Genomic DNA, 23252 nt, shown 5'->3' with positions numbered 1-23252 from the left:
TGCCTTCTAACTTAGAAGGTACTAATCTTATTAACTCTTTAAATTTCCCAGTCTCTTATTCAGTCCTAGTTATGGCCTTAGAGAGTTGCCTGGGCCACTGAGAGGTTACATAACTTGTCCATTTTCATGTTGCTAATATGTTTTATAGGCTGGTCTTGGGCTGATTCTTATGTTAGCCCTATATCGATTACCACACTATCCCTACAGAGCTTTTTTATCTTCATTAGCAGTAATGGGGTAGGGTATTGATTGGGGTTCCTCAACCTCTTCTGTCTTGCCTCATTGATTCATTTCCCAGATAGATTTCCAGGTATAAATGCACTCATTTGCATTATCAAATTCTCTTTATCTTTTTTTTTTTTTTGGCTCCAAACCCCAACCCAAGACAGGTGTTCTGTCAAAACACTTCAGTGTTTGGTTTATGTCTTCTTTTGGGATATTTCTCCTTTAATTGCCTTTTTGAAAATGCATTTCCAATAATTACACCCAGACCAATAAAAGCTTCTGGCTGAAGCTATTTATAAATACAAATAACCAGAGAGAACTCAGATAGCAAGGCTCCTGACATCTGGTCACCCATATTAGTTCCTCACTACCAAGCCACCTGACCAGCTGGAAGATCCAAGATTAGAGGATGGTGTAGAAAATCAAATCAACTTACTAGCTGGGACTGGTGCACTTGTGGGAAGCACTTGACAATCAGGTTCTATCCCACAGCTATTAAACTCTCTCCTCCTCTCTCCCCATGATTCAGAAAAGAACCGTGTTTAGGTTATCATTCCTCTGCTACCATTCTCCCTGTCTTCATTTCTGTTCACCTCAGCCCTATCCCTTCATATTGTTATCCCCCTTTGTCAATCCCATTCCAATGTACCTTATGGAACTCCATTCTATTATGAGTGTAGCATCTAAGGATACCCACTAACTCCCACATAAGTCCTCCGGACAGGGCTGTCCTGGGTTTGAGATACTCTGTGGTCCCACATCCATTCAAAATCATTACTCATGAGCCCCTACTGATGTGTTCACTTTGCTAGTTGGCTAGAGTATATAATTAGTTCAGCAAAAGTATTTAATAAAATAGAATAGGAAGGAAAAGTAACAAGAAATTTACCCCATAAAACTCTCCCACACTCATATTCTCCCACAAACATACACCATTAGAGGCAAGAGCAGATATAAACATATATAAGGAACATGTATGACTAGGACATGTGGAGGGAAAACTCATCTCTTAATACTGCAGAGATGCCAATGTCCTTTGGTAATGTCCTCTCCATGGCTTGTAGGCCCCATCAAACACATAGTCCTCACTAGAAACACAGTCTCTGTTAGACATTGCTCCCTGCTGACCTAGTATAGCTCATGGTCATTATTTTGCTCCCCTAGTTGTTTCTTGTTAACAGCAGGGCATGAGTTGGTAGAACATGCTTTCAACTTTTGACTTCAACTGGAATCCTGGGCCAGGAAAAGTGGCCACTGCCATACTCTTTTAAAATTTAAAGTCCTACAACTCTTTTTGAAAACAGAAGCCCTCACCATGCTAATAGAAACTGGGGAAAGAGGGGAGCCTTCCTGACACATATTGGTTGTGTGACCCTGGAGAACTCACCTTTCAGGACCTCAGGTAATTCTTTAAGACTGATTTGAAGAATATTTGCATCTCAGGGAGAAGTCATCCCTACGGAGAGAAAAGCACAGATCCCAGTAGAACTTGCTGTTTCTTTTAGTTGTTCTTTTAGTTTCTTTTAGAACTTGCTTTTTTTTTTTAGTTTCTTGCTGAAACTAAAGATATATGTGATGAGAAAAATAACCAAAGGGAAATGCTTTGTTCCTTTCTAGATGTCAGAATGGGGTGATATGTTAGGAATAGATATATGTATTTATACATACATTAAAAAAAACAACAACATAAAAAGTCTCAAGGCATAAAATATAAAATTGAAGACTTTAAAGGACAACAATTGCAGGTGCAGAAGTGTTTAATAGAAAGAATAGACAAAAAAGTAAAGTAATTAGCACAGAAATAGTAAAATTGAAATTAATTTAATTAAACTAATTAATCAATGAAATTAACAAAATTTTCATGTATAGAGAGAATCAAGGTGAGAAGAATCAGATCCAACAAAAATAGAGACACTACATACAGTCATCTTACTTAGAAGGAGCAGGAAGTAGAGAAGAGAAGGTGATGGTATACTTAAGAGAAAAAAAGGGGCAGATGAGAATGATGTTGAAAGAAACTTTCTGTAAGGGAGGAGCCTTCATGGGAAAGGTTTCAGGACCAACGAAAGGTATAGAGAGAAAGAGAGGGAAAAGGATGGTTGCTAATGCTACGGGTGTTCCTCAAAGAAGGAACAGGCTGATGATTTAACATCAGATGCCACAATTCTGTAAGTGAAGAATTGTTGTTGTTGATGATAATGATGATGATGATTACAGCAATAACAATAGCCAGCAATTAATTATATAGCACCTTAAAATTTGCAAAGCACTTTACAATTATCTCATTCAATCCCCACAACAGCCCTAGGAGGGAGATGCTGTTTTTATCCCCATTTTACATGTGAGGAAACTAAGGCAAACAGAGGCTACGTGACTTGCCCAGGGTCACACTTCTAATAACAGTCAGAGACCAGATTTGAATTCAGGTCTTCTCGATTCCAGGTCTAACACTTTATCTACAGGCCACCTAGCTAGCACTGAAGCAATAAGAACATTAATACATTTGAAGGTTACATAAGCAAGCCTTTGGCTAGTATTTTCAGTGCCATAGGAGAGAGAGGTGAAATGATTAGCAAGATGAAATGATGAAAGAAGGAATCATGGGATTTCCAACTGGAAGGTACCTCCAAGACCATCTAGACTCCTCCTACCTGCACAGCAATCCCTTCCATAACATAGCTTACCAATGATAATCTCAGCCTTTCGTTGAAGACTTCCAGTGAACAGGAACTCACTACCTCCTAAGGTAGCCCATTTCAGTTTTGCATGGTCCTGATTTCTAGGATGCTTTAATTTACATTTGAACTAAATTTGCCTATTTATAACCTCTCCTCATTGCTCCTAGTTCTGCTTGTAAGGGACCAATGGAATAAAATTTAATTCTTCTTCCACATGGCAGTTGTTCACATACTCAAAAACAGTTGTCATGTCTTCTGTTTCCTTCTTTTCTACTCCAAGATAAATATCCCCTTTTCTTTCAGCTGATCCTCATATAGCATTATCTCAAGGGCATTCACAATACTGAATATCCTCCTCTGACTGTCCTGTCTCTCATCAGCATCCTTCTTAAAATGTAATGTCCCAGACTCAATATTCCAGATGCTGTAGGACCAGGGAAGAGTATAAGTGGTACTCTCACTTCTCTAGTTCTAAACACTCTGCTTTTCACAATGCAGGCCAAGATGACCTTAGATTTCCTGGCTTCCATGTCACTCAGTTAGGAGAGACTCCATGGTAAGGTGAGTAGAGAGTTATCCCTGAAGACGGGACGTCCAGGTTTAAGTCATATCTCAGACAAGTCACTTATCCCCTCAGTATTCTGACACCTCTTTAAGACTCTTGCTTATAGATCATTTTCCGTCTGCATTGGGGGAGGGCATTTTCCACACTGATGAAACTGTAGGTCTGTTAAAAAAAAAATAACCACAACAGACAAACAACCCAACAAAAAACCCAAATCAAAACCACACAGTTGACTAATTTTGAGCAATAAATACCTCAGATCTTCAGATAAACAACCTAGCAGCTTCTCTTCTATCTTGTACTTGTAAAATTGTTTTTAACCCAATTATAGTACATTACTTTCATGCCTATTAAATTTCATCTTATTAGATTCAGCCCAACATTCAAGCCTATCAAGGTCATTTTGAATCTTGTCATCAAACTTATTAGCTAGCACTCCCAGCCCTGTGTCATCTGCAAATTTGACAAGCGTACCCTCTAAGTGCCTTTTTTTTAAGGCATCAATCAATAAACAAGCATCTACTAATGCTTACTGTGTACCAAGCACTGTGCTGAGCGCTGAGGAGATAAAGGCAAAATGGAAACAAAGCCGCTATCAGGCATTTTACATTCTTATCAGGAAGTCAGTGTGTGTATGTATAGATACCACATACGCATATGTTTATTATACATTATGTAATGTTTTATATATTATATACATTAACATATGATACATGATATAATTAAAATAATATAATATGATAAAATATAAACAAGGGAGTTTGGGAAGTGAGGACTATAGTAATTTGGGGTATCAGGAAATGCTTGGAGATGTTCTACATTAATCATCTCTTTAATTATTTTTTATTAGTTTATTTTAATTTATCAACAATCACTTCCATAAGGTTTTGAGATGCAATCTGATACAGGCTATACATATACATTCTTATTAAACATATTTTCACATTAGTGAATACTGTAAGGAAGAATTAGAACCAATAGGAGGAACCACAAGAAAGACAAAACAAAACAAAACAGAAGAAAAAAATAGCAAATAGTATGCTTCAATCTGCACTCAAACTCCATAGGTTCTTTCTTTGGATGTGGGTAGGATTTTCCATCATGAGACCTTTGGAGATGTCTTAGATCCTTGCATTGCTGAGAAAGGCTAAGTCTATCAACGTTAGTCGTCACACAACGTGGCTGTTACTGTGTACAATGTTCTCCTGGTTTTGCTCACTTCACTCGGCATTAGATCATACAAGTCTTTCCAGGTTTTTCTGAAGTCCTCCTGCTCATCATTTCTTATAGCACAATAGTACTCCATTATCATATACCACAACTTGTTCAGCCATTCCTCAATTGATGGGCATCCTCTCAATTTCCAGTTCTTTATCACCACAGAAAGAGCTGCTATAAATGTTTTTGTACATGTGGGTCCTTTTCCCATTTGTATGATCTCTTTGGGATACAGTCCTAGAAGTGCTATTGCTGGGTCAAAGGGTATGCACATCTTTATAGCCCTTTGCGCATAATTCCAAATTGCTCTCAAAAATGGTTGGATCATTTCACAACTCCACCAACAATGCATTAGTGTTCCAATTTTCCCACATCTTCTCCAACATTTATCATTTTCCTGTTTTGTCATGTTGGCCAATCTGATAGGTGTGATGTGATACATCAGAGTTTTTTTTTGATTTGCATTTCTCTAATCAATAGTGAGCTAGAGCATTTTTTCATATGACTATATATGGCTTTAATTTCTTCATCTGAGAACTGCCTGTTCATGTCCTTTGATTTACCAAATTTATCAATTGAGGAATCACTTATATTCTTATAAATTTGACTTAATTCTCTATATATTTTAGAAATGAGGCCCATATCAGAGACACTGGTTGTGAAAATTCTTTCCCAATTTTCTACTTTCCTTCCAATTTTGGTTGCATTGGCTTTGTTTGTGCAAATACTTTTCAATTTAATGTAATCAAAGTTATCCATTTTGCATTTTGCAATGTTCTTTGTCTCCTGTTTGGTCACGAATTCTTCTGTTCTTCACAAATCTGATAAGTGAACTATTCCTTGCTCTCCCAGTTTGCTTATAGTATCAGCCTTTATATCTAAATCATAAATCCATTTTGACTTTATTTTGGCAGAGGGTGTGAGATTGTGGTCTATGCCTAGTTTCTGCCACATTCTTTTCTAGTTTTCCCAGCAGTTTTTATGAAAGAGTGAGTTCTTATCCCAGAAGCTGGGGTCTTTGGGTAATACTATAGTCATTGACTATTGTGTCTTGCATACCTAACCTATTCCACTGATCCATCACTCTATTTCTTAGCCAGTACCAAGTATTTTTGATGATTGCTGCTTTATAATACAATTTAAGATCTGTAATGGCTAGGCCACCTTCCCCTGCATTTATTTTCATTAGTTCTCTTGATATTCTGGACCTTTTGTTATTCCAAATCATCTCTTTAATTATATATAGCACCTAGGACATATTCTTTTCCTATTTGAGTACCCAGGTTCAATATGCTCTGTGGATAAACAGCCATTTAAAATCATAGCTCATGTGCCTCCACCAATGTGTTTACTTTTATTGACCAACTAGAGAAACCATAAGTTCAAAACAAAGGCATTTAGTCACATCACACAGAAGGAAAAGTAGCAATGGAACATTCCCCCCATAAACCTGAGACACACTTTCCCACAAATATATACAACATTGATTGGAAGAGTAGCTACACAGAGAGATTATGCAGAAAGGTACACACTTAGGTAAGACATGTAGCTAGGGCACGTGCATGGAGGAACAACTCAAATTAGGGGAAACCTTTAGCAGCTTTGTATCCATAAGGAGAAACATTTATGAATTCCCAAAATCTAGACTCTTAGAATACAGAACAGCCAGCCAGCTAGAGTCCATAGGCATTTAATCTGTCTTTGAACCTATTTCTTCTTTCTAACCAAGAACAATTTCCTCTATCCCAAACCTCTATCTGACTTAGGGTTAGAAAGTCCTTGTAACACTTGTTGTATTCCCCCTTGCCAACCTGCCTCCTTGAAAATCATTTCAGAGGCTGCTTCCTGATAAACTACATAAGGCTGACTATGAGTTTGTGGCACCGTGGTTTTTGTCAGCTCCCCTAAGTTCTTTTAGATCTCCTATGCTGATTAGGGAGGGAAGGCCACAGCTACAACAACAAAGGCAGGCTGGAGTCATTGTGAAGCACTGCTTTTACCTTCAATTCTTTTTTCCAAATTCCTGTTATTTTGTATGTGTGCCCAGCAATGATTTCCCCAGGCTTTGCAATGTGCTACATGTGCAGTAGAAATTGATAAACTTAAGAAGCTATAGGAAACAAAAGAATTAGAATAGAGAAGTCATTTATAGCATTGTTCAGATCAAAGTTTTACTTAAAACCAATTGGAATGTTATCATGTCACCAAGACAAGGGTTTTGGAGCACAGGGTCCATAGCAACACCTCCTTCCCTGAATGCAACATATGTCCCTTAGGAACATGTTCCTAACAATAGGTCCCAGAGATCACCTTGGGAGGGTTGGATTGCAGGGATCTGGAGCACAGTATAGTGACGTGTAAAGAGGAATGTAAATGTGAAATGTAAATGTAATGATTTGGAATCATTACATCTGGTTGTTAGTCCCAACTCTGATATTTACTAGTGACCTTGGACAAGTCATTTAATTTTTTTCACAGAAACAAGCATTTATTAAGTGCCTGCTATATACCAGGTGCTGTGCTATGTATTTTACAAGTAGGATCTCATTTGAGCCTCACAACAACCCTGGAAGATAGTTGCTTTAATTATCCCAATTTTACAGTTGAGGAAACTGAGGCAGTCAGAGGTTAAATGACTTGGATCATATAGTAAGTGTCTGAGGCCAAATTTGAACTCAGAATGCTGACTATAGGCCCAGAGTTCTTTCTGCTATATCAACTAGCTATCCATTAATAATATTCAATTATATTTACACCACATATAACCTAAGGGGCAGCTAGATGGAGCAGTGGATAGAGCACTGGGCTTGGAATCAGGAAGACTCATCTTCATGAGTTCAAATCCAGCCTCAGACACTTACTAGCAGTGTGACACTGGGCAAGTCACTTAACCCTGTTTGCCTCAGTTTTCTCATCTGTAAAATGAGCTGGAGAAGGAAATGACAAACCACCCCAGTGTCTACCAAGAAAACCCCAAATGGGGTCATGAAGAGTTGGACATGACTGAAACAACTGAACAGCAACAATAAAACATATAGACTAACAAGTTTTCCATGAAGAAAGCATTTTATAAACCTTAAAGCATTATGTGCAAATTATTACTGGTGTGACCTTGATTATGTCATTTATAGAATCATATGATCATAGATTTAGAGCTGGAAGGGACTTTATAAGCCATTGGGTCCAGACACCTCATTTTACAGATGAGGAAACTTAAGGCACAAAGTTAAGTGATTAAGTCACAGAACTAATAATTGGTTAAGGCAGGATTTGAACCCAGATCTTGCTGATTCCAAGTCTTTTGCTTTCTCTACTCTACCACATCACCTCTCATTTTCATTCTCTGGTCCTTAGTTTCCTTATATGTAAAGTGAGGAGGTTGGAGTAGTTGAGATCTAATTTTCCTTCAGATTCTAAATGCTTGTTCCTATGATCCTAATTCCTGTGGACCTTGTTCAAAGTCAGTTGACCAAAATGATTTTTTGGGAAAAAATAATTGTCAAGCTATAAATAGTTTACAGACTATTAAAATAATTATAGATTTAGAACTGGCATAGGCCTTAACAGTCATCTAATTCAAAACCCTCATTTTATAGATGAGGAACCTGAAGCCCAGAGGTGAAGTGACTTGCTTCCCATTCCATCCAGCCATCCATTTCAGCTATCTCTGTGGTGTCTTCATGCTACCAATCAATCCCTTTGACCCCCTAAACTTCCCAAAACCAGGAGACTTAATCCATTCAGCTTTTTGACCTTAGTCTTTTTACTGCTCCTCACACGAGACTCTCCATCTCTTGACTCTGACGTTTTCAGTCTGTCCTCCATACTCTCTCCCTCCTTATACTTCCCTGACTTTCTCCACAAAAATCTCATGTACTGCCAGAAGTTTTTCCTGATCCTGTTTAATGCTGGTACTTTTCTGTTGTTTTCTCTAATTGATCTTGCATATAGTCTTTGTACATAGTTGTTTGCATGTTGTCCCCTCCATTACAGTAAGTTCCTCGAGGACAGGGACCATCTTTGACCTTTTACCTTTCTTTTTATCCCTAACAATTAAGTACAGTTCCTGTCACATAGTAGGTACTTAATAAATGTTTGTTGGCTAATTGATTTTAGAACTACTATTCTGACTCGTGAGTCAGCTAGTGCAAATTTTCATGATCCCAGACATCCACCTTGGTCATCTCCTTACTATTTACCTTGCCGCACTGACTTTCCCATTCTACCTTCTTGACCTTTTCTTTACCGCCCCACTCCCCACCTTGCTCTGAGAACAGTGATCAAATCCATACTACCACTGCTTCTGAAAGGGTCTATCACTTCACTAATGGTGACTCTAGTCACCATCCCAGTGATTTCTCAAACTAAAATACCCTTCCCTGGCCTCTGCTCCCTTAAATGTTTAGCCTCCCCTTTACTGGAATATAAGTTTCTTGAGGGTTATTACCAGTACCTAGCACAATGCTTGGCAACTCAAACCTCATTTCACATATAAGGAAACTGAGGCCCAGAGAAAGAGAGAGATGGTTCAACTATTATGGAAAGTAATTTAAAATTATGGGAAGTGACTAAAATGTCTATGCCTTTTGATACAGATTCATCTATTAGGCATAGACTTGAAGGAATTTAATGGGGGAAAATGTACCACATACACCAAAGTATTTATATAGTACTCTTGGTAGAAGCAAAGAATTTAAAACAAAATAGATGCCCATTGTTTGGAGAATGGCTAAACAAATTGCTGTACATGAATAATGGAATATTACTATGCTGTAAGAAATTTAGGTGGCAGTGAAATTGGAATTTTTGTTCTTGGAGGCTATGAAACAGGGGACTAAGGGAATTATAAAATGAGAGAACAACCATCTGATTCAGTTCTTCATCCTCCAGGGACTGGTGATGAATGAGTACAATATTGACAGAGGTGTGGTGGGATCAGCTTCCAAGTTTTGTCATTCTAAACACTAGAGAGCTGAAGATAGGAGGAAGTTAGGGCTTTGTGTCTGGGTAAATACTTAGTCACCTGGGTTTCCAGCCACAAGAATTATTCTTGGGGTCAGCTCCATAGCCTTATCCTAAGACGGTGGAAGATGAGGTACACATCTGGATCATTTTGTTTCGTCTCTTCAGATTGGAACAATAGAGAGAATTTTAGATAAGAATTCAGGAAACTACTATCTAGCTGTGTGACCTCAGCCTCATCCTAATATTGAAAAGTTAGACTAGCTAAGGTGCGTTTAGCTTAAAAATTATGATTCTTCAAAAAGTTACTGTATCAGTGCATAGTACTTCACTCTCTTCCCTCTTTTGAATGTATTCCTCCACCCCTTACCCTAGTGAGTCTTCTTAGAGAGTAAATGGCTCTTTTAGGAATAGATAATGTTTTCTTTGGTTCTTTGGTGGTAGCTATAGCACCGTTTGGGGGCCTCAGGGGCTCCTCTGGTCATTTTGTTTTAGAAACACTTTAAGAGCTGGACAAAATAATCTCGAAGCTCTGTTCCAGCTCTAAATCCCATTAACTCAATTTTATACAAGAGTGTGGCATTTTGAACTGAGTCTTCTGTGACAGTTACCAGGATTTGCCCTGAATAGCAGATTGAGTGTCCCAAATAATTCCCTGTGTTAGTACTTCAAATCCCCATTGTAGTTACTTCTATGAGTTAAAATACAGTCTGTTGACACACACAGATCTAGGAAGAATAATCACTAGAACACATTAATAAAATTGATTTTCTATTTGTTTCTCTTATTAGGTAGCTGTCATCATGCAGATTCTAGGACCATTAATTGGGAAAAGTCTGAAACACAGGGACTCCCAAATAGACCCGAGTGTGGGCTGAAAAAGGGTGATCCTTAGCTATGCAGGGTAGAGCATTGAGACTTGGAGTGCACTGATAGGAATGATAGGAATAAGGATGGAAAATAGAAGGGGAAATGGGGGAAAGTAGAAGGGGAGTAGAAGGGAAGATTCTTTAGATACATTTCATCTATTTTTTTCTAGGTCAGCACTGCTTGGTTATTATTGACTAATTTGCCAGCTAATCTTGATATTAGCCAATTCTAGACCAGTCATAAGATATTGTCATTATTGATAATCATATGAAGGACTCATATAACAATCTCTTTTAAAAGTTAAGCATCGTTTCCTCTTTCTGGTGGTTCCTCCTATTGGTTCTCATTCTTCCTTACAACATCACTAATGTGAAAATATGTTTAATAGGAATACATATGTATAGCCTATATCATATTGCGCACCATCTTGGGGAGGTAGAAGGAGAAAAATTTAAAACCCAAAAGCTTATGGAAGTGATTGTTGATAAATCAAAATAAATTAATAAAAAAAGTTAAGCATCATGGTGTAGTCATACAGAGCTGACCTGAAGGTCAAAATTATCTGGTATCAAATCTTGTTTTTGACACATAATAATAATGCTGTTGTTCAGTCATTTCAGTCACATCCACCTCTTCATGACCCCATTTGGGGTTTTCTTGGCAAAGATACTGGAGTGGTTTGCCTTTTCCTTTTCCAGCTCATTTTGCAGATGAGGAAACCGAGGCAAATAGGATTAAATGACTTGCCTGGCATCACACTGCTAGTAAGTATCTGAGGCTGGATTTGAACTCAGGTCTTCCTGACTTGAGGCCTGGCACTCTATCCACTGAGACACCTAGCCGCCCTTAATAATAAATAGCTTACATTTATAAAGCTTACTATATGCAAGGTGCTGTGTTAAACACTGTATAATTATTATCTTATTTGATTCTTAAAACAACCCTGGGAGATAGGTGCCATTAATATCGCCATTTTACAGATATGGAAACTGAGACAAATGTGTTAAGTGACTTGCCCAGGATCACACAGCTAGGAAACAACAGGCACTCTATCCATTGTACCACCTATCTGCCCCCTACCTACTGTGATGGTAGGTATCTGCCACTGAGACTTCATAGGACTCCAAAGTGATTTCCCACTTAGAAGTTGTATGTCAGTGTCTTTAAAACACTTGTATTTATGTAAGTTATGGCAATAGAGAGTGAATTTCCAATTTGAATGTTCCTATGGAGGGAACTTCTGAAAAATATGCAAGACAATGAGTATGAATTCTTATTTATGTTTTCTTCCTGATGGGCTCAAAGGAATGATGCTTATTCAGATACTCTCAATTTAAGGAATAAAGTATTCATGTACACCAAACCCATTTCTGCCTCCCTTCTATCCAGCTCCCTTATTTAAGCATGAAAAGTCAAGAGCAAAAATGCCTCAGATAAGAGAACACAATCCATCCATTTTGCTGGCGGGCACTTATAGCTGAAGATCCAGGGGCAATTCTACACCAAACATGCTTTCATGACATCATCCCAATAGTAAAAGATTCATTGAAAATGGGACGAGATGGCTCATAGGATCATAGGTTGGAATGGGAAGGGGCCCAAGAGGTCAGCTAGACCAGCCCCCTTATTTCAAAGATAAGGACATAATCTCTAAGTGCTTCAAGACAACTGGTAAAAGGCTTATAACAGACCAGTTTTTCCTTGTGTCATTTAAATTTATATACTTGAACTGCTGTGAGAAGTTCAGCTATGGTTTATGAATTGTGATCTTAAGAAAATATTACTAATACCCCTTTCAGCATTTTCCGAACTCATTGCATTAAACTTTAGCTGTAGAGTAGTTCTTTTGTCATTGTTGTTCAGTCATGTCTGATTTTTCATGACCTCATTTGTCATTTTCTTGGCAAAGATACTGGAGCAGTTTGCCATTTCCTTCTCCAGATCATTTTACAGATGAGGAAACTGAGGAAAACAGGGTTAAATGACTTGCTCAGGGCCAGACAGCAGTGTCTGAGGCCAGATTTGAACTCAAATCTTCCTAATTCAACACTCAGTGCTCTATTCACTGTACCACCTTACTGCCTAACTACCCGTAGCAGTTCTAAGGGAATGAATAACTTTCAAATCTCTTTCAGCAGATTATTGAAGAAAATGTTGCTTTCAAATACAGACTATCACATAATCTGTTCACTTACACATTAAAAAAAAAAAATCCACAACCCGGAATCTTTGTTGATACTTGCTCAGCAGAAGTTAGGAAAACAAGGCAGGATTTTAAGCCACAATAAATTGCCTCATTTTTTCCCTGGCTGCTCTTGTTTGGGATTTCTCTTACCGACTTCTCCACTGTTCCAGGAAGCTCATTTGTGGAATAACCTCATCATCCTGGAAGATCTCATCAGCCTTGATACTTCACCTCACCACTACTCTATTCCTCTCTGATTAGAGGGTGGAGCTATGAACTCGAAACCTCCATTTAAGGAGCAAACCTAGCTCAGAGATCTCATTTCTCACCTAACTACACTTTTTAGGGACTTGTTTGAGAAGGCACCTCCACCACGACCCCTTCAATCCAATATCTCCTTGCTCCAGCTTTTCACTTTCCTTTTATGTTTTGTCTTCCTTGTGGGACTATTTTTTTTTATCCCCAGTACTTTGCACAGTGGCCTAGCACATAATAGATGCTTAATAGTGTTGTTGTTGAGACTTCACAAAGAACAAACAGCGTAATAAAGGTTTATTGACTTTTGACATAATCTTGTTCACTTTTTTTTTTAAGTATCTCTGTCTATACTTGCTCAGCAGTAGTCTAAAGTTAAAGGCAGGTGTACCGGCTGCGCCGACCTTATGCCGGCCGCGCCGTACTCTCCTCCTATAAGGAGCAGGCTGCCAGAGTCATACTCATTCATCAGTCTTCAGTCCTCAACCGGATAAACACACAGAGATGAGCCATTAGGAGGCGCCAACACCAGAGCTTTATTCAGAGGCCATCACAGCAAGCCATCACAGCAAGGCCAAGCAGGAAGGCCAGAGCAACAGAGCAGGAGCCAAGAGAGAGCGTGATCTGACCACGCTCATTCCTTAAGTACCTACTAGCCCCTCCTCCCCAGCCCGCTTACTAGCCAATGATTGTAGGGTCAGATACCGGAAGGGGCTGTCTGAGTTTAGCACACCAAGGGAGAGGGAGTGACGTGGGAGGCTAGGACCGGATACAGGAAGGAGGCGTATGGGATTAGTGCATAGACAGAGTACGTGACCTAGGAAGTCAGGAAGGACACAGGAAGGAGGCGTCTGGGGTCAGTGCTACACAAAGGGACCCAGGAAGTCAGGAAGGTCACAGGAAGGAGGCGTCTGGGGTTGACGTTGCATATAGGGAGGGGACTAAGCAAAGGGAACTCAGTCCTCTGCCGTCCCACTCCCACGTGGCACTGCCCCTTGCCTCAGGAGCACAAGCTCCAGCTACTTCCTTGCACCCAGCTTATCTCACATAGCACTGCCCACTGCCTCAGGGCTTCTCCGTACCCAGCCCATCCCAGTTCACCACGACTCTGCCTACCACAGCCCCTGCCTCGACTTCCAAAATACCCAGATCTTACCCTAATCTTGCCACAGTGCCCACCTGGTAGTTGCCAACATCAGACAGTCCCTCACAGGCAGGGTTTTAAACAAAAATAATTTCCTCCCAGCCTGGGGAAAAAGTTAACCAGCAAGTAAAATAATCTCCCTGACCCGGAAGTTTTAATGAGAGGTGAACTCTGTAAAAGATCAGTGTCCTGTATTCTTACAGGATGAAGAGGTTATTCCACAAATGAGCTTCCTGGGGCAGTGGAGAAGTCGGTAAGAGAAATCCCAAAGAAGAGCAGCCAGGGAAGAAATAAGGCAATTTATTGTGGCTTAAAATCTGCCTTGTGCTTACTATCTGCCCAGCATTGTGCAAAGTATTGGGAGAAAGAAAGGCAAAACAACCCATTTCCTCAAGGAGCTCACAGTCTAATGGGAGAAACAGTCCTTTTCAAAGGAGACCAATGACAACAAAGAGTGATGTCTTGATTTGCAACTGAATTGGATATAAGTGAGGCAGAATTGCACAAAGTCCTCAGTCTCACTCTCTCTTCCAGAGTCATCAAAGTCCAGTGACAAAACAAAAGTCAAGGCAGTTGGCAATGGCCGGAAATGCAGTGGGTGACCTTGGCATCTTTGATGTCTGACTAAGCTCTAAGCACTCCACAGTGCATGCTTCAGCTACCTTCATGGCCACTGGAATAAACTGTTCTCATCTACCCATTTTGCTGGGGGAAGTCATCACATGCTTGGAGTAGACATCCCTCTAACTCACTGAAGTATTTGAGGCCTGTAAGTTACCCTCAGCTTGGTTTAGCCAGTGTGACCACTGTGTATGCTACAGCTCCTTGGAACCACATGTTGGGTGACAGGTGGACATCAAAGGTGGATGAGCAGCCTGAAAAGGGCTTAGCAAGCCCTCACACCAGGTGTATAAGTCTTCCCTGAGCACCCCATACACCCCATATAGCTAGGTATATACTAGGGTAAGATAGAAGGTAATCTCAGAGGAGAAGGCACTAGCAGCTCAGAGGACCAGGAAAAGATATGTTCTCAGATACCAGAAGATACTTATTTTCTTCTGAGTGGACAAAATTAAGTCTGTTCTCACAAAATTACTATCATTTCAATCTTTGTGATTTGCAATATCTTTATTTCATTGTCTAAATCCTTGAAACTGTATGAACTATTATGACCAAATACCACAAATTGTAACTTTTTTGCTTTCCCTTTTTTGTTAAACACTTTGTTCTTGATTTGTCACAATACAAACACTGTAGTGTGAAGCAATTTCAGAACTTTCTGCAAAGATTTCTACAAGCATATATAAGATCCAAACTTTTTGAATCAGACTAGGATATTTAGTTGAGGGATCCCTTTATTGGGCAACTAACTATTCCTTCCAACAGCTATTTGATATAATTAATAATTATATTTTTTTCTAATAAGTCTGACCACTAAACACAAATGCTAAGTGCCTCAGATTATTTGTAAATATAATATGATGGCATAGTGGATAGAGTGCTGAACTTGAGTTCAAATCTGGTCTCAGACACTTATGAGCTGTGTGACCCTAGACAAGTTACTCAACCTCTGTCTGCCTCAGTTTCTTCATATGTGAAATGAAGACAATAATAGTTTATTTCTCCCAAGGTTGTTATGAAGATAAAATGAGATACTCATAAAGCACCTTGCAAACCTTAAAATGTTATATAAAACACTAGCCATATCCATTCCTTACTCATAAATGGGAACACCAGAGCAACCACACAAACTATTTTTCCCTCTTCTCCAGGCTTCCCTTTCCTCATTTCTTCCCATGTCATACTAGAAGATTTCAGAATTGGAGGGGGCCCCAGATGACTAGACTGACCCAAGAGATAAGAAGCCCCTCTACAACAACTCTGACTAGGTAACAGTCATTCATCTTCCTCTTAAAAATGTCTAGAGATAAGGAATTTACTCTATGTTTCTGTCAAGCTTGACATTATAAGTCTACAAAACATCTGAACAATCAAAGTACACAAAGTCCAATTATACCAAGATAGAAGGCAGTTTCTACCAAACATTTCTGTGGTGAGCAGAACAGGGCTTTCTCCTTGCCATTTATTTCCTGCTGTCCTGTTACTTACCCATGTCAGACTCTTCCAATTTAATTCCAGTGATGACTGTTCTTTTGCAATTTCCAACCTGGAGTTATTGCCCTGTTACCCGCTAGGTTACTTAACTTGTATTAGTCACATCTTCAGGCCTCTGTGAGACATATTTTTTTTGTGAGACATATTAAAGCAAAATTTTGATTATTCTTTAAGAATCAAAACAGGAATTCTCTTTCCATTATAAAAAACCATTTTAATACATGATCCAGGTTCAGAAATGAGGAACTTTAAAATGTGCTTATCAAATGCTTTGAGTATTTGATCATTTCCTTTTTTCATTCTTCAGCAAATGCTACTGATCCATCTTCTTGCTTGAATGTTATGATGAAAAAAATATATATATGTACACATATAGTTTTTCTATAAGTTGACTTAATTATATGGATCATAAGCATCATAGGCTAGAAGGGCCAGGTTCTTTCTGGTTTTTCTGAATGTTTGTAACTGGAAGAGTAGCAACAGTCTCAGATTTGAGGGTGAGTGCTCAACCAAGTGACACTGAAGTTGATGTATGGCCTTAAACTAAGTCACCTAATTTTCTTTTTGAAATTGTGAAAATGTAGCAAATTTAGTCTCCTGTAGCAAAGGATACGAAGGCCTTCTTAACCTTAACCTTTTCATATCCATGACAGAACTCCATTCACTTAAGCATTCATCAAGCAATTTTGGAAAGTACCATGACCAAGAGATCAAAAGTACTACAGTCAGAAAGATGAAAAGAGATTGTGTATATAAAGTGCTTTGTTCAGGGCACATCATCTATGAAAGGGTTTCTCTCTAACTCCCAAACACTTAATGAAGCAATTTAAAATAAAATTACAGAATTCCCATGAAATTAGAGGAAATCAAATGTCCTATAAACTTGGGTGTTTTTTTCCTTAAAAAAAAAAAATGACCAATGTAGCATGTGTTTAAGATTCAAGAAGTTAGGGATGGAAAAACATGGTACATCATCTAACAAAGAATTCATTTTTAATTGGTGGTGGGACTTTTCTTAAAAAAATACCTAGACTGTCTATTGTAGGCATATACTGTGTTCCTAGCAGCAACGAGTAGTGTTCATTTTAATTTGCTGTTTGTGGCTGTTTTTGTTTGTTTTCACTCCATTTCTTGATTAAGGACTCAGATGTAAAAAAAAGTTATTGCTTTATTTCTCTACAAGCTGTCAACAAGATGGAAAAACGGGGTAGGGGGGAAGGAATCACAGCATACGGTAGCTTAAGGAGTAATAGCTTAATGAACATTCAACAGAAACCAAGACAACTGTTCAGTGAACATATACCATGCCATCTAGGGAATATAGCTCTATCTATAACCATATACTGTGCTTGTTCAGATGGTTTTTGACATTACATTGGGTGAAGGTCAGATGGATGCTACTGTGAATGTAACTGTGTAATTTAGATATGCTACAGGGGCCAAGTTAATCCTATAGGCATAAAGGTAGATTCACCCAGAATAAAGAAACTTGCCATAACCATTTGAGGGAATTCATCTTTTCTTATACACTTTGATTCATGTGAAGTTGCCTGTTTCCTTCTAAGGGGCTATAAAACTAAAAGCATGAAGGAAAGCAAATCCTTGTTGAACCCCAAGTTTGCCATTTTCTGGCTAGCGTTTCATTAGGAATTAATATATAGAAAATTGTCAATTTAAAAATACAGACTCTATGGACAGTCTCTAGTCTTATTAACTGTGCTAATAGGGTCCAAGGAAAAAGTATGATTCACTGAAATCCACAGATAATTTTAAAAGCTTTGTTATAAACTAGCTACATCAGCTTTCTCCCTAGCAGATGACCTCATCTGAGTGTTTGCCCACATCTTGTGCTTCACGTGAAGCAAGAGCTTACAGTGATCCCTGGGTTAGACGATCAACCCCTATATCATCAAGAGCAGTCTAAAATCTCTTCTTTCTTCTTTCTCTCTCCCTTTTTCACTTCCTTACCCTTTTAAAAAGCTAAGGGACTTTCTGTTTTTTTGGCTTGTTTGTTTCTATTCCCTGAAAGTTCATTTCACACATGTTAAAATTCAACTGCAAAAGCCACAAAACCATGAAAATATCTAGCTACAGCTAATCTTTGGATAAGCAAGAAAAGAAAACAACGACCTCCACAACACATTTCCCTAGGCACAGTTGCATAACTATATCGGTCATGAAGGGCATTTCTAAAAGGAGGGATTACTGTACCAAATTATAATAAGGTATTTTTTTCTGATTTTGAATATTTAATATTTTGAGTTTTCACATTCTTAAGCTTCTTTCTCTCCCTGTACCCTCCCAATTTCTTACTGTTCAAGGAATTCTCTTTCTTGCCTGAAATCCCTCTAAAATTGTACTGTACTAGCTAAAATCTAAAAAGCCCACAATAAAGACGCCTACTTAGTGCGGCACACTCTGACACAGACACTGTACTTTCTAGCATGTTACACTGGGTGGTAACTATTGAGCTTTAAGAATGCTTAAAAATATTTTCTTCAATTTAAAACAGCCTGTCAAGGTTTCCAGGCAACAAACTGTTACTCCAACTTTTATTGCATTCTGGTGTTCCATGATTACAGAATCACAGGTCACTCTCCCCATAGAGCGCTGATGAGAACGCGGCATAATCCAGGGCTCCAGGTACGCTGCCTGGCCCAGAATAAGCTGGCATTCTCTTGATGCAGTACTGAGCCTGATCTGGAGGCAGCTCCCGACGCAGCTCATCTGCGAGGATGTATGGCTGGAAAACACATAAGCAGAAATTTGCATTTTAAGAGTGAAAAAAGTCACAAAAATAATACTTTAGAACCTAAGTTGTCTTGGTGCTTATTAAATTTATTTCAACTTTTCACTTAATTTCTTTTTCTTTAAATCAGTATTCTAATAGAAAGAACATGAAATTGCCTCCAAAAAGCTAAGTTCTGGGGCAGCTTGGTGGCGCAGTGGATAGAGCACCGGCCCTGGATTCAGGAGGACCTGAGTTCAAATCCAGCCTCAGACACATAACACTTACTAGCTGTGTGACCCTGGGCAAGTCACTTAACCCCATTGCCTAGCCAAAAAAAAAAAAAAGCTAAGTTCTGCTATTAGCTCTGCCACTGATAACTAAACATATATGCATAAAATGGGGATGTGATACTGACACTAAAGGATCCCAAAGAACTATTCCGGATTGGGGACACAGGCAATGTGTTCAGAGCATACCCTGGCTGATTTGCTGAGGGCAGCACATTTTTAAGGGAGGGAGAGGGGGTGGTTTAACAGATGACTGGTCAATGGGAGCTCCAGGCTCTGAGCACGCTCTGCTTCTTGTCAAACCATACTGGAGGTTTGGTGAACCTCCCACTTGAAATACATGATGACCTCCACTTCAGTGCATGCAGCTGCAGGTAGGACTGCTTCCAATCCACTAACTAGGTAGTAAAGAAGTAGATAGTTGATTGGCTACTGAATGTGAACCAAGAATGCGCACAAAAGACGCCATGGGAAGGGGCCTCGGGCCCTCTCACGCAGAGCCAGCACAAAGCAGAAAGAGAGCTTGTGTCAGTGGCCAATTCTGCACACCCACAGTGACATAGAACTAATGAGCACATGGCTCAGCTGTTGTTTCTGTCCCTGTTATGTCTTTCCTTTTCTGTCTTAGGTGAAAGAATATTAGAGATGAAATGAACTAGGCTGTGACCTTGTGAGCTTTGAAAGACCAGGAGAGCACCGGAGGTATAGGAATGAGAGTTCATGCCAGAGGTCATGGACAGCCCTGAGAAGTGACTTGGACCCAGCTCAACAGTATATTAACCCAAAAGCCAAGATTTCAGGTCCTACAAGGAGGAGCATTGGCTATGCTACATTTGGAAGTGAACTTGGTAGAGCAGATGCTTTGCATCAATTGCTTAAAGATTGAAGCCACTCTTCCCAGGGAACAAAGTGGTAGAGGGGAGAGTGTACCCGCAGCTGCTGGGGAGGGAAGTGTTTTTACTTCTTTACTTGCTATATTTCTCTATAAATATTTTTTTTAAGACAGGTAATTAATGTCAACTGGTTAAGTGAACCCAGAGCATTAATCAATGGAGATTGAAGAAAACATACTGGAATTGGGGATCTGAGCTGATAGCATTAGAGAAGAATCACCTTGACCCCTCAGAGACACCCCTACCATTATGAGGGGGCAAGGTAACTCTGCTCTGTCCCTGACTCATGAGACCTGAATCATCAGTGGGTGTGGGAGTTGGCATAAGGACCACTAAACCTTATGAAAGTTACATGGGGATAGAAAGCACTTTATAAAGGACAGATTATGAACATTCATCAGCATTTTCGTTAGTTGGCAATTGGCAAGTATTGCTATTAAACTGGCAAGGATAGGTCTCAAAACATAAAGTTAATGAGAATATTTCATATAATGGAATACATAGGTTCCTGGACACTTGACTGTACAATGAATTTCTATGAAATATTTCACCTATCTCATTGATTTTTTTAAAAATTAGAGTTCTCTTCCTATGAAAAAAGTTTGGACCCAAAGCATAATAAAATTATATTTTTTGAATGATAATTGAAAGAAAACTATTATAATTCTCATAATACTATTACTAATGAACGCAAACACTATGAACTTAAAATATTACATCAGAAACTTTCCTGTGAGCTGCATAATCTTTCTTATTTTTGTAACATTTACAAAAGTCTTTCTTCTATCATTAATCTTGCATAATAATCTTTACTTTACTGATGAAGACTGAGGCTCAGGAAGTCTCATTAATACACCCAGGGTCACAGAGATGAGTGGTAGTCAGAATTCAAACCCCAGTCTTCCAACTTTTAGTCTATTGCTCTTTTTAAGCTGCCCAATCTTGTATATTCACTGTTTATAGCATTCTTTCTATAAAATAGTAAAGATTCTCTTTTAAAACCCTCACTTTTCAGCCACTTGTTCTAAATGGGTTTATCTTAACTGTTACGCCTTAATTGTTTATGTAACAAACAATTTCTATTCCCATGTAGCTTTCCTAAGGTCTGGCAGCCCTTATGCCAACTCCCACACCCACTGATGATTCAGGTCTCAAGAGTCAGGGACAGAGCAGAGTTACCTTGCCCCCTCAGAGTGCTGGTGGTATGTCTGAGAGGTCAAGGTGATTCTTCCAGAATGCTATCAGCTCAGATTCCCAATTCCAGTGTGTTTCCTTAGTCTCCATTGATTAATGCTCTAGGTTCACTTAAGCTGTTAGGAGCCCTATTGATGTGTGCTAGTATCCTTGGCAAGTTCTTCATGGTGAAGGCTATATATCTTGCCTCCCAGTAGGATAGTGGGTAGGAATCCTGATGTAGTAGAAGAAAACACTGGACGTAAAATCAAAATCGAGTTCAAATTGAACTGAATTCCAATCCTAGCTCTGCTTCTTTCCGCCTGCAAGACTGTGGACTTTACCTTTAGAGGCAGGTTCCTTCCATGAAACTCAGTGTGAAGTTTACAGTCAAGGCCTAATATTTTAAGGTCAGGAGCAGAATGTATTATCATTTTCTGTTATGAGTTTCTGGTCTTTAGATTCATATATTTTAAATTTTCCCTTCAGATACAGGATATAATAGCAACATTCAAAATAACAGACCCTGGAAAGTAATAATAACACAAGGTCCTTTTTAAAAAAATAAAAATAAAATAGTAGTAATAATAATGATGATGATAGCTAACATTTATATAGCACTTACTATATGCCAGGCCCTGTGCTAAGTGCTTTACAATTATTATCTCCTTTGATCCTCACAACAACCTTGGGAGGAAGGTGCTTTTATCATCCTTAAATAACAGATGAGGAAACTGAGGCAAATAGGTGTTAACTGACTAGTTTAGGATATATAGCTATTAAGTGTCATAAGGCTGGATTTGAACTTGGGTCTTCCATGGTCCAGGCCTGACTGTCTATCCACTGCACCTTGGCTGGAGGACACTTTGGTAAATTCAATCAGGAGAACAGAAACTGACCTTATCTGAAGCGAGGATTCTGAAGGAAGCGATGACCTGCTCAGCTGTGTCTGTGTCAGCAGTCTCTCTTGTCATGAAGTCAATGAAGGACTGGAAGGTGACAGTTCCTTGTCCATTGGGATCTACCAGTGTCATAATGCGGGCAAATTCGGCTTCCCCCTGAAATAAGACGCAAACAAACATTCCCATGATCCACAATTATCAACAATTAGGTATCAGTCCTTCCAACTGCAGGCATGCAAATGTCTTATTGTTTGCATGTTTAGCACTAGGAGGATTGGAATTTAAAAATACCTTAAAGGAACAAACTATCTCAAGTGACTCAGTGAAAAAAAAGTGTTAAATCTATAAGACAAAGAAAATAGAGATTGCTAGATGAAAATTTTCATTTCAAAGTAAAATTGTAATATTTTTGCATCAATTGATGTACGTGGAGTCTTTTTGTTATTGATTTGGAGCCATCTGCTTAACACTTTGATGCTCCACTGACCTTATGCTTATCACCACAAATAAAATAATAATTCAAAGGGGCTGCTGTATGCGAGCTATTGAGCTCCAGAGTTTTCTACCTGTCACCTATTCCTGCTACTTTTACTACTCCAAGAGAAGCAATGGTTTAAAGGGAAAGATCAAGTACCTTTCCTAAATGACAACTTGGAAAAGTTGTGCCAACAAATTAGAAGCATGGATGTTAGACTCCAGTCCTAGTGAATTTGTTTCAAAGGCCTGCATAGATTTAAAATTAACTAATACATTTATAAATGGATTGAGTTGAGAATTTTAAGTTATTGAAGCTCTCAAAGTCAGAATAAATTTTTAAATCTCAGATAATTTGTTTCCAAGAACTTTCCAACCTAAATGTAAATTATTAGACAAAGCCTTAAAAATCATGAGAAATCTTTTTTCTCTGAGTAATTTTTGCCAATTTCTTTTTCAAAAGGCAAAAATCTGAATGTGTTTTGTCACTATTATAGTATTTTCATACAATAATAGGAAATATGACTTTAAAAGGCATTTTCCTCCTACAGTGTTAAAATTAATCAACCCCAAAC

The 23252-nt window shown here is 38.8% G+C and overlaps 1 protein-coding gene across 2 annotated transcripts in view; it reads right to left on the bottom strand.

Annotated features, from left to right (window-relative positions):
• Positions 1-17394: 17394 nt before the first annotated feature.
• LOC114049803 (alpha-actinin-2) overlaps positions 17395-23252 on the bottom strand; it is a 95166-nt gene continuing 89308 nt past the window's right edge. For both annotated transcript variants that reach the window (XM_027871211.1, XM_027871210.1), the window contains exons 20-21: positions 22201-22359; positions 17395-18960 (exon numbers count right to left, since the gene is read on the bottom strand). In XM_027871211.1, the coding sequence (XP_027727012.1) occupies positions 18802-18960; positions 22201-22359 (318 nt within the window). In that variant the 3' untranslated portion in view covers positions 17395-18801. The remainder of the gene's footprint in view (positions 18961-22200; positions 22360-23252) is intronic.

The sequence above is a fragment of the Vombatus ursinus genome, unplaced genomic scaffold (assembly GCF_900497805.2).
Source record: "Vombatus ursinus unplaced genomic scaffold, bare-nosed wombat genome assembly UNPS02014798.1, whole genome shotgun sequence".
In the NCBI taxonomy this organism is placed as follows: domain Eukaryota; kingdom Metazoa; phylum Chordata; class Mammalia; order Diprotodontia; family Vombatidae; genus Vombatus; species Vombatus ursinus.
The sequence above is the reverse complement of the archived record's forward strand: the minus strand, read 5'-3'. Positions and strand labels throughout refer to the sequence as shown.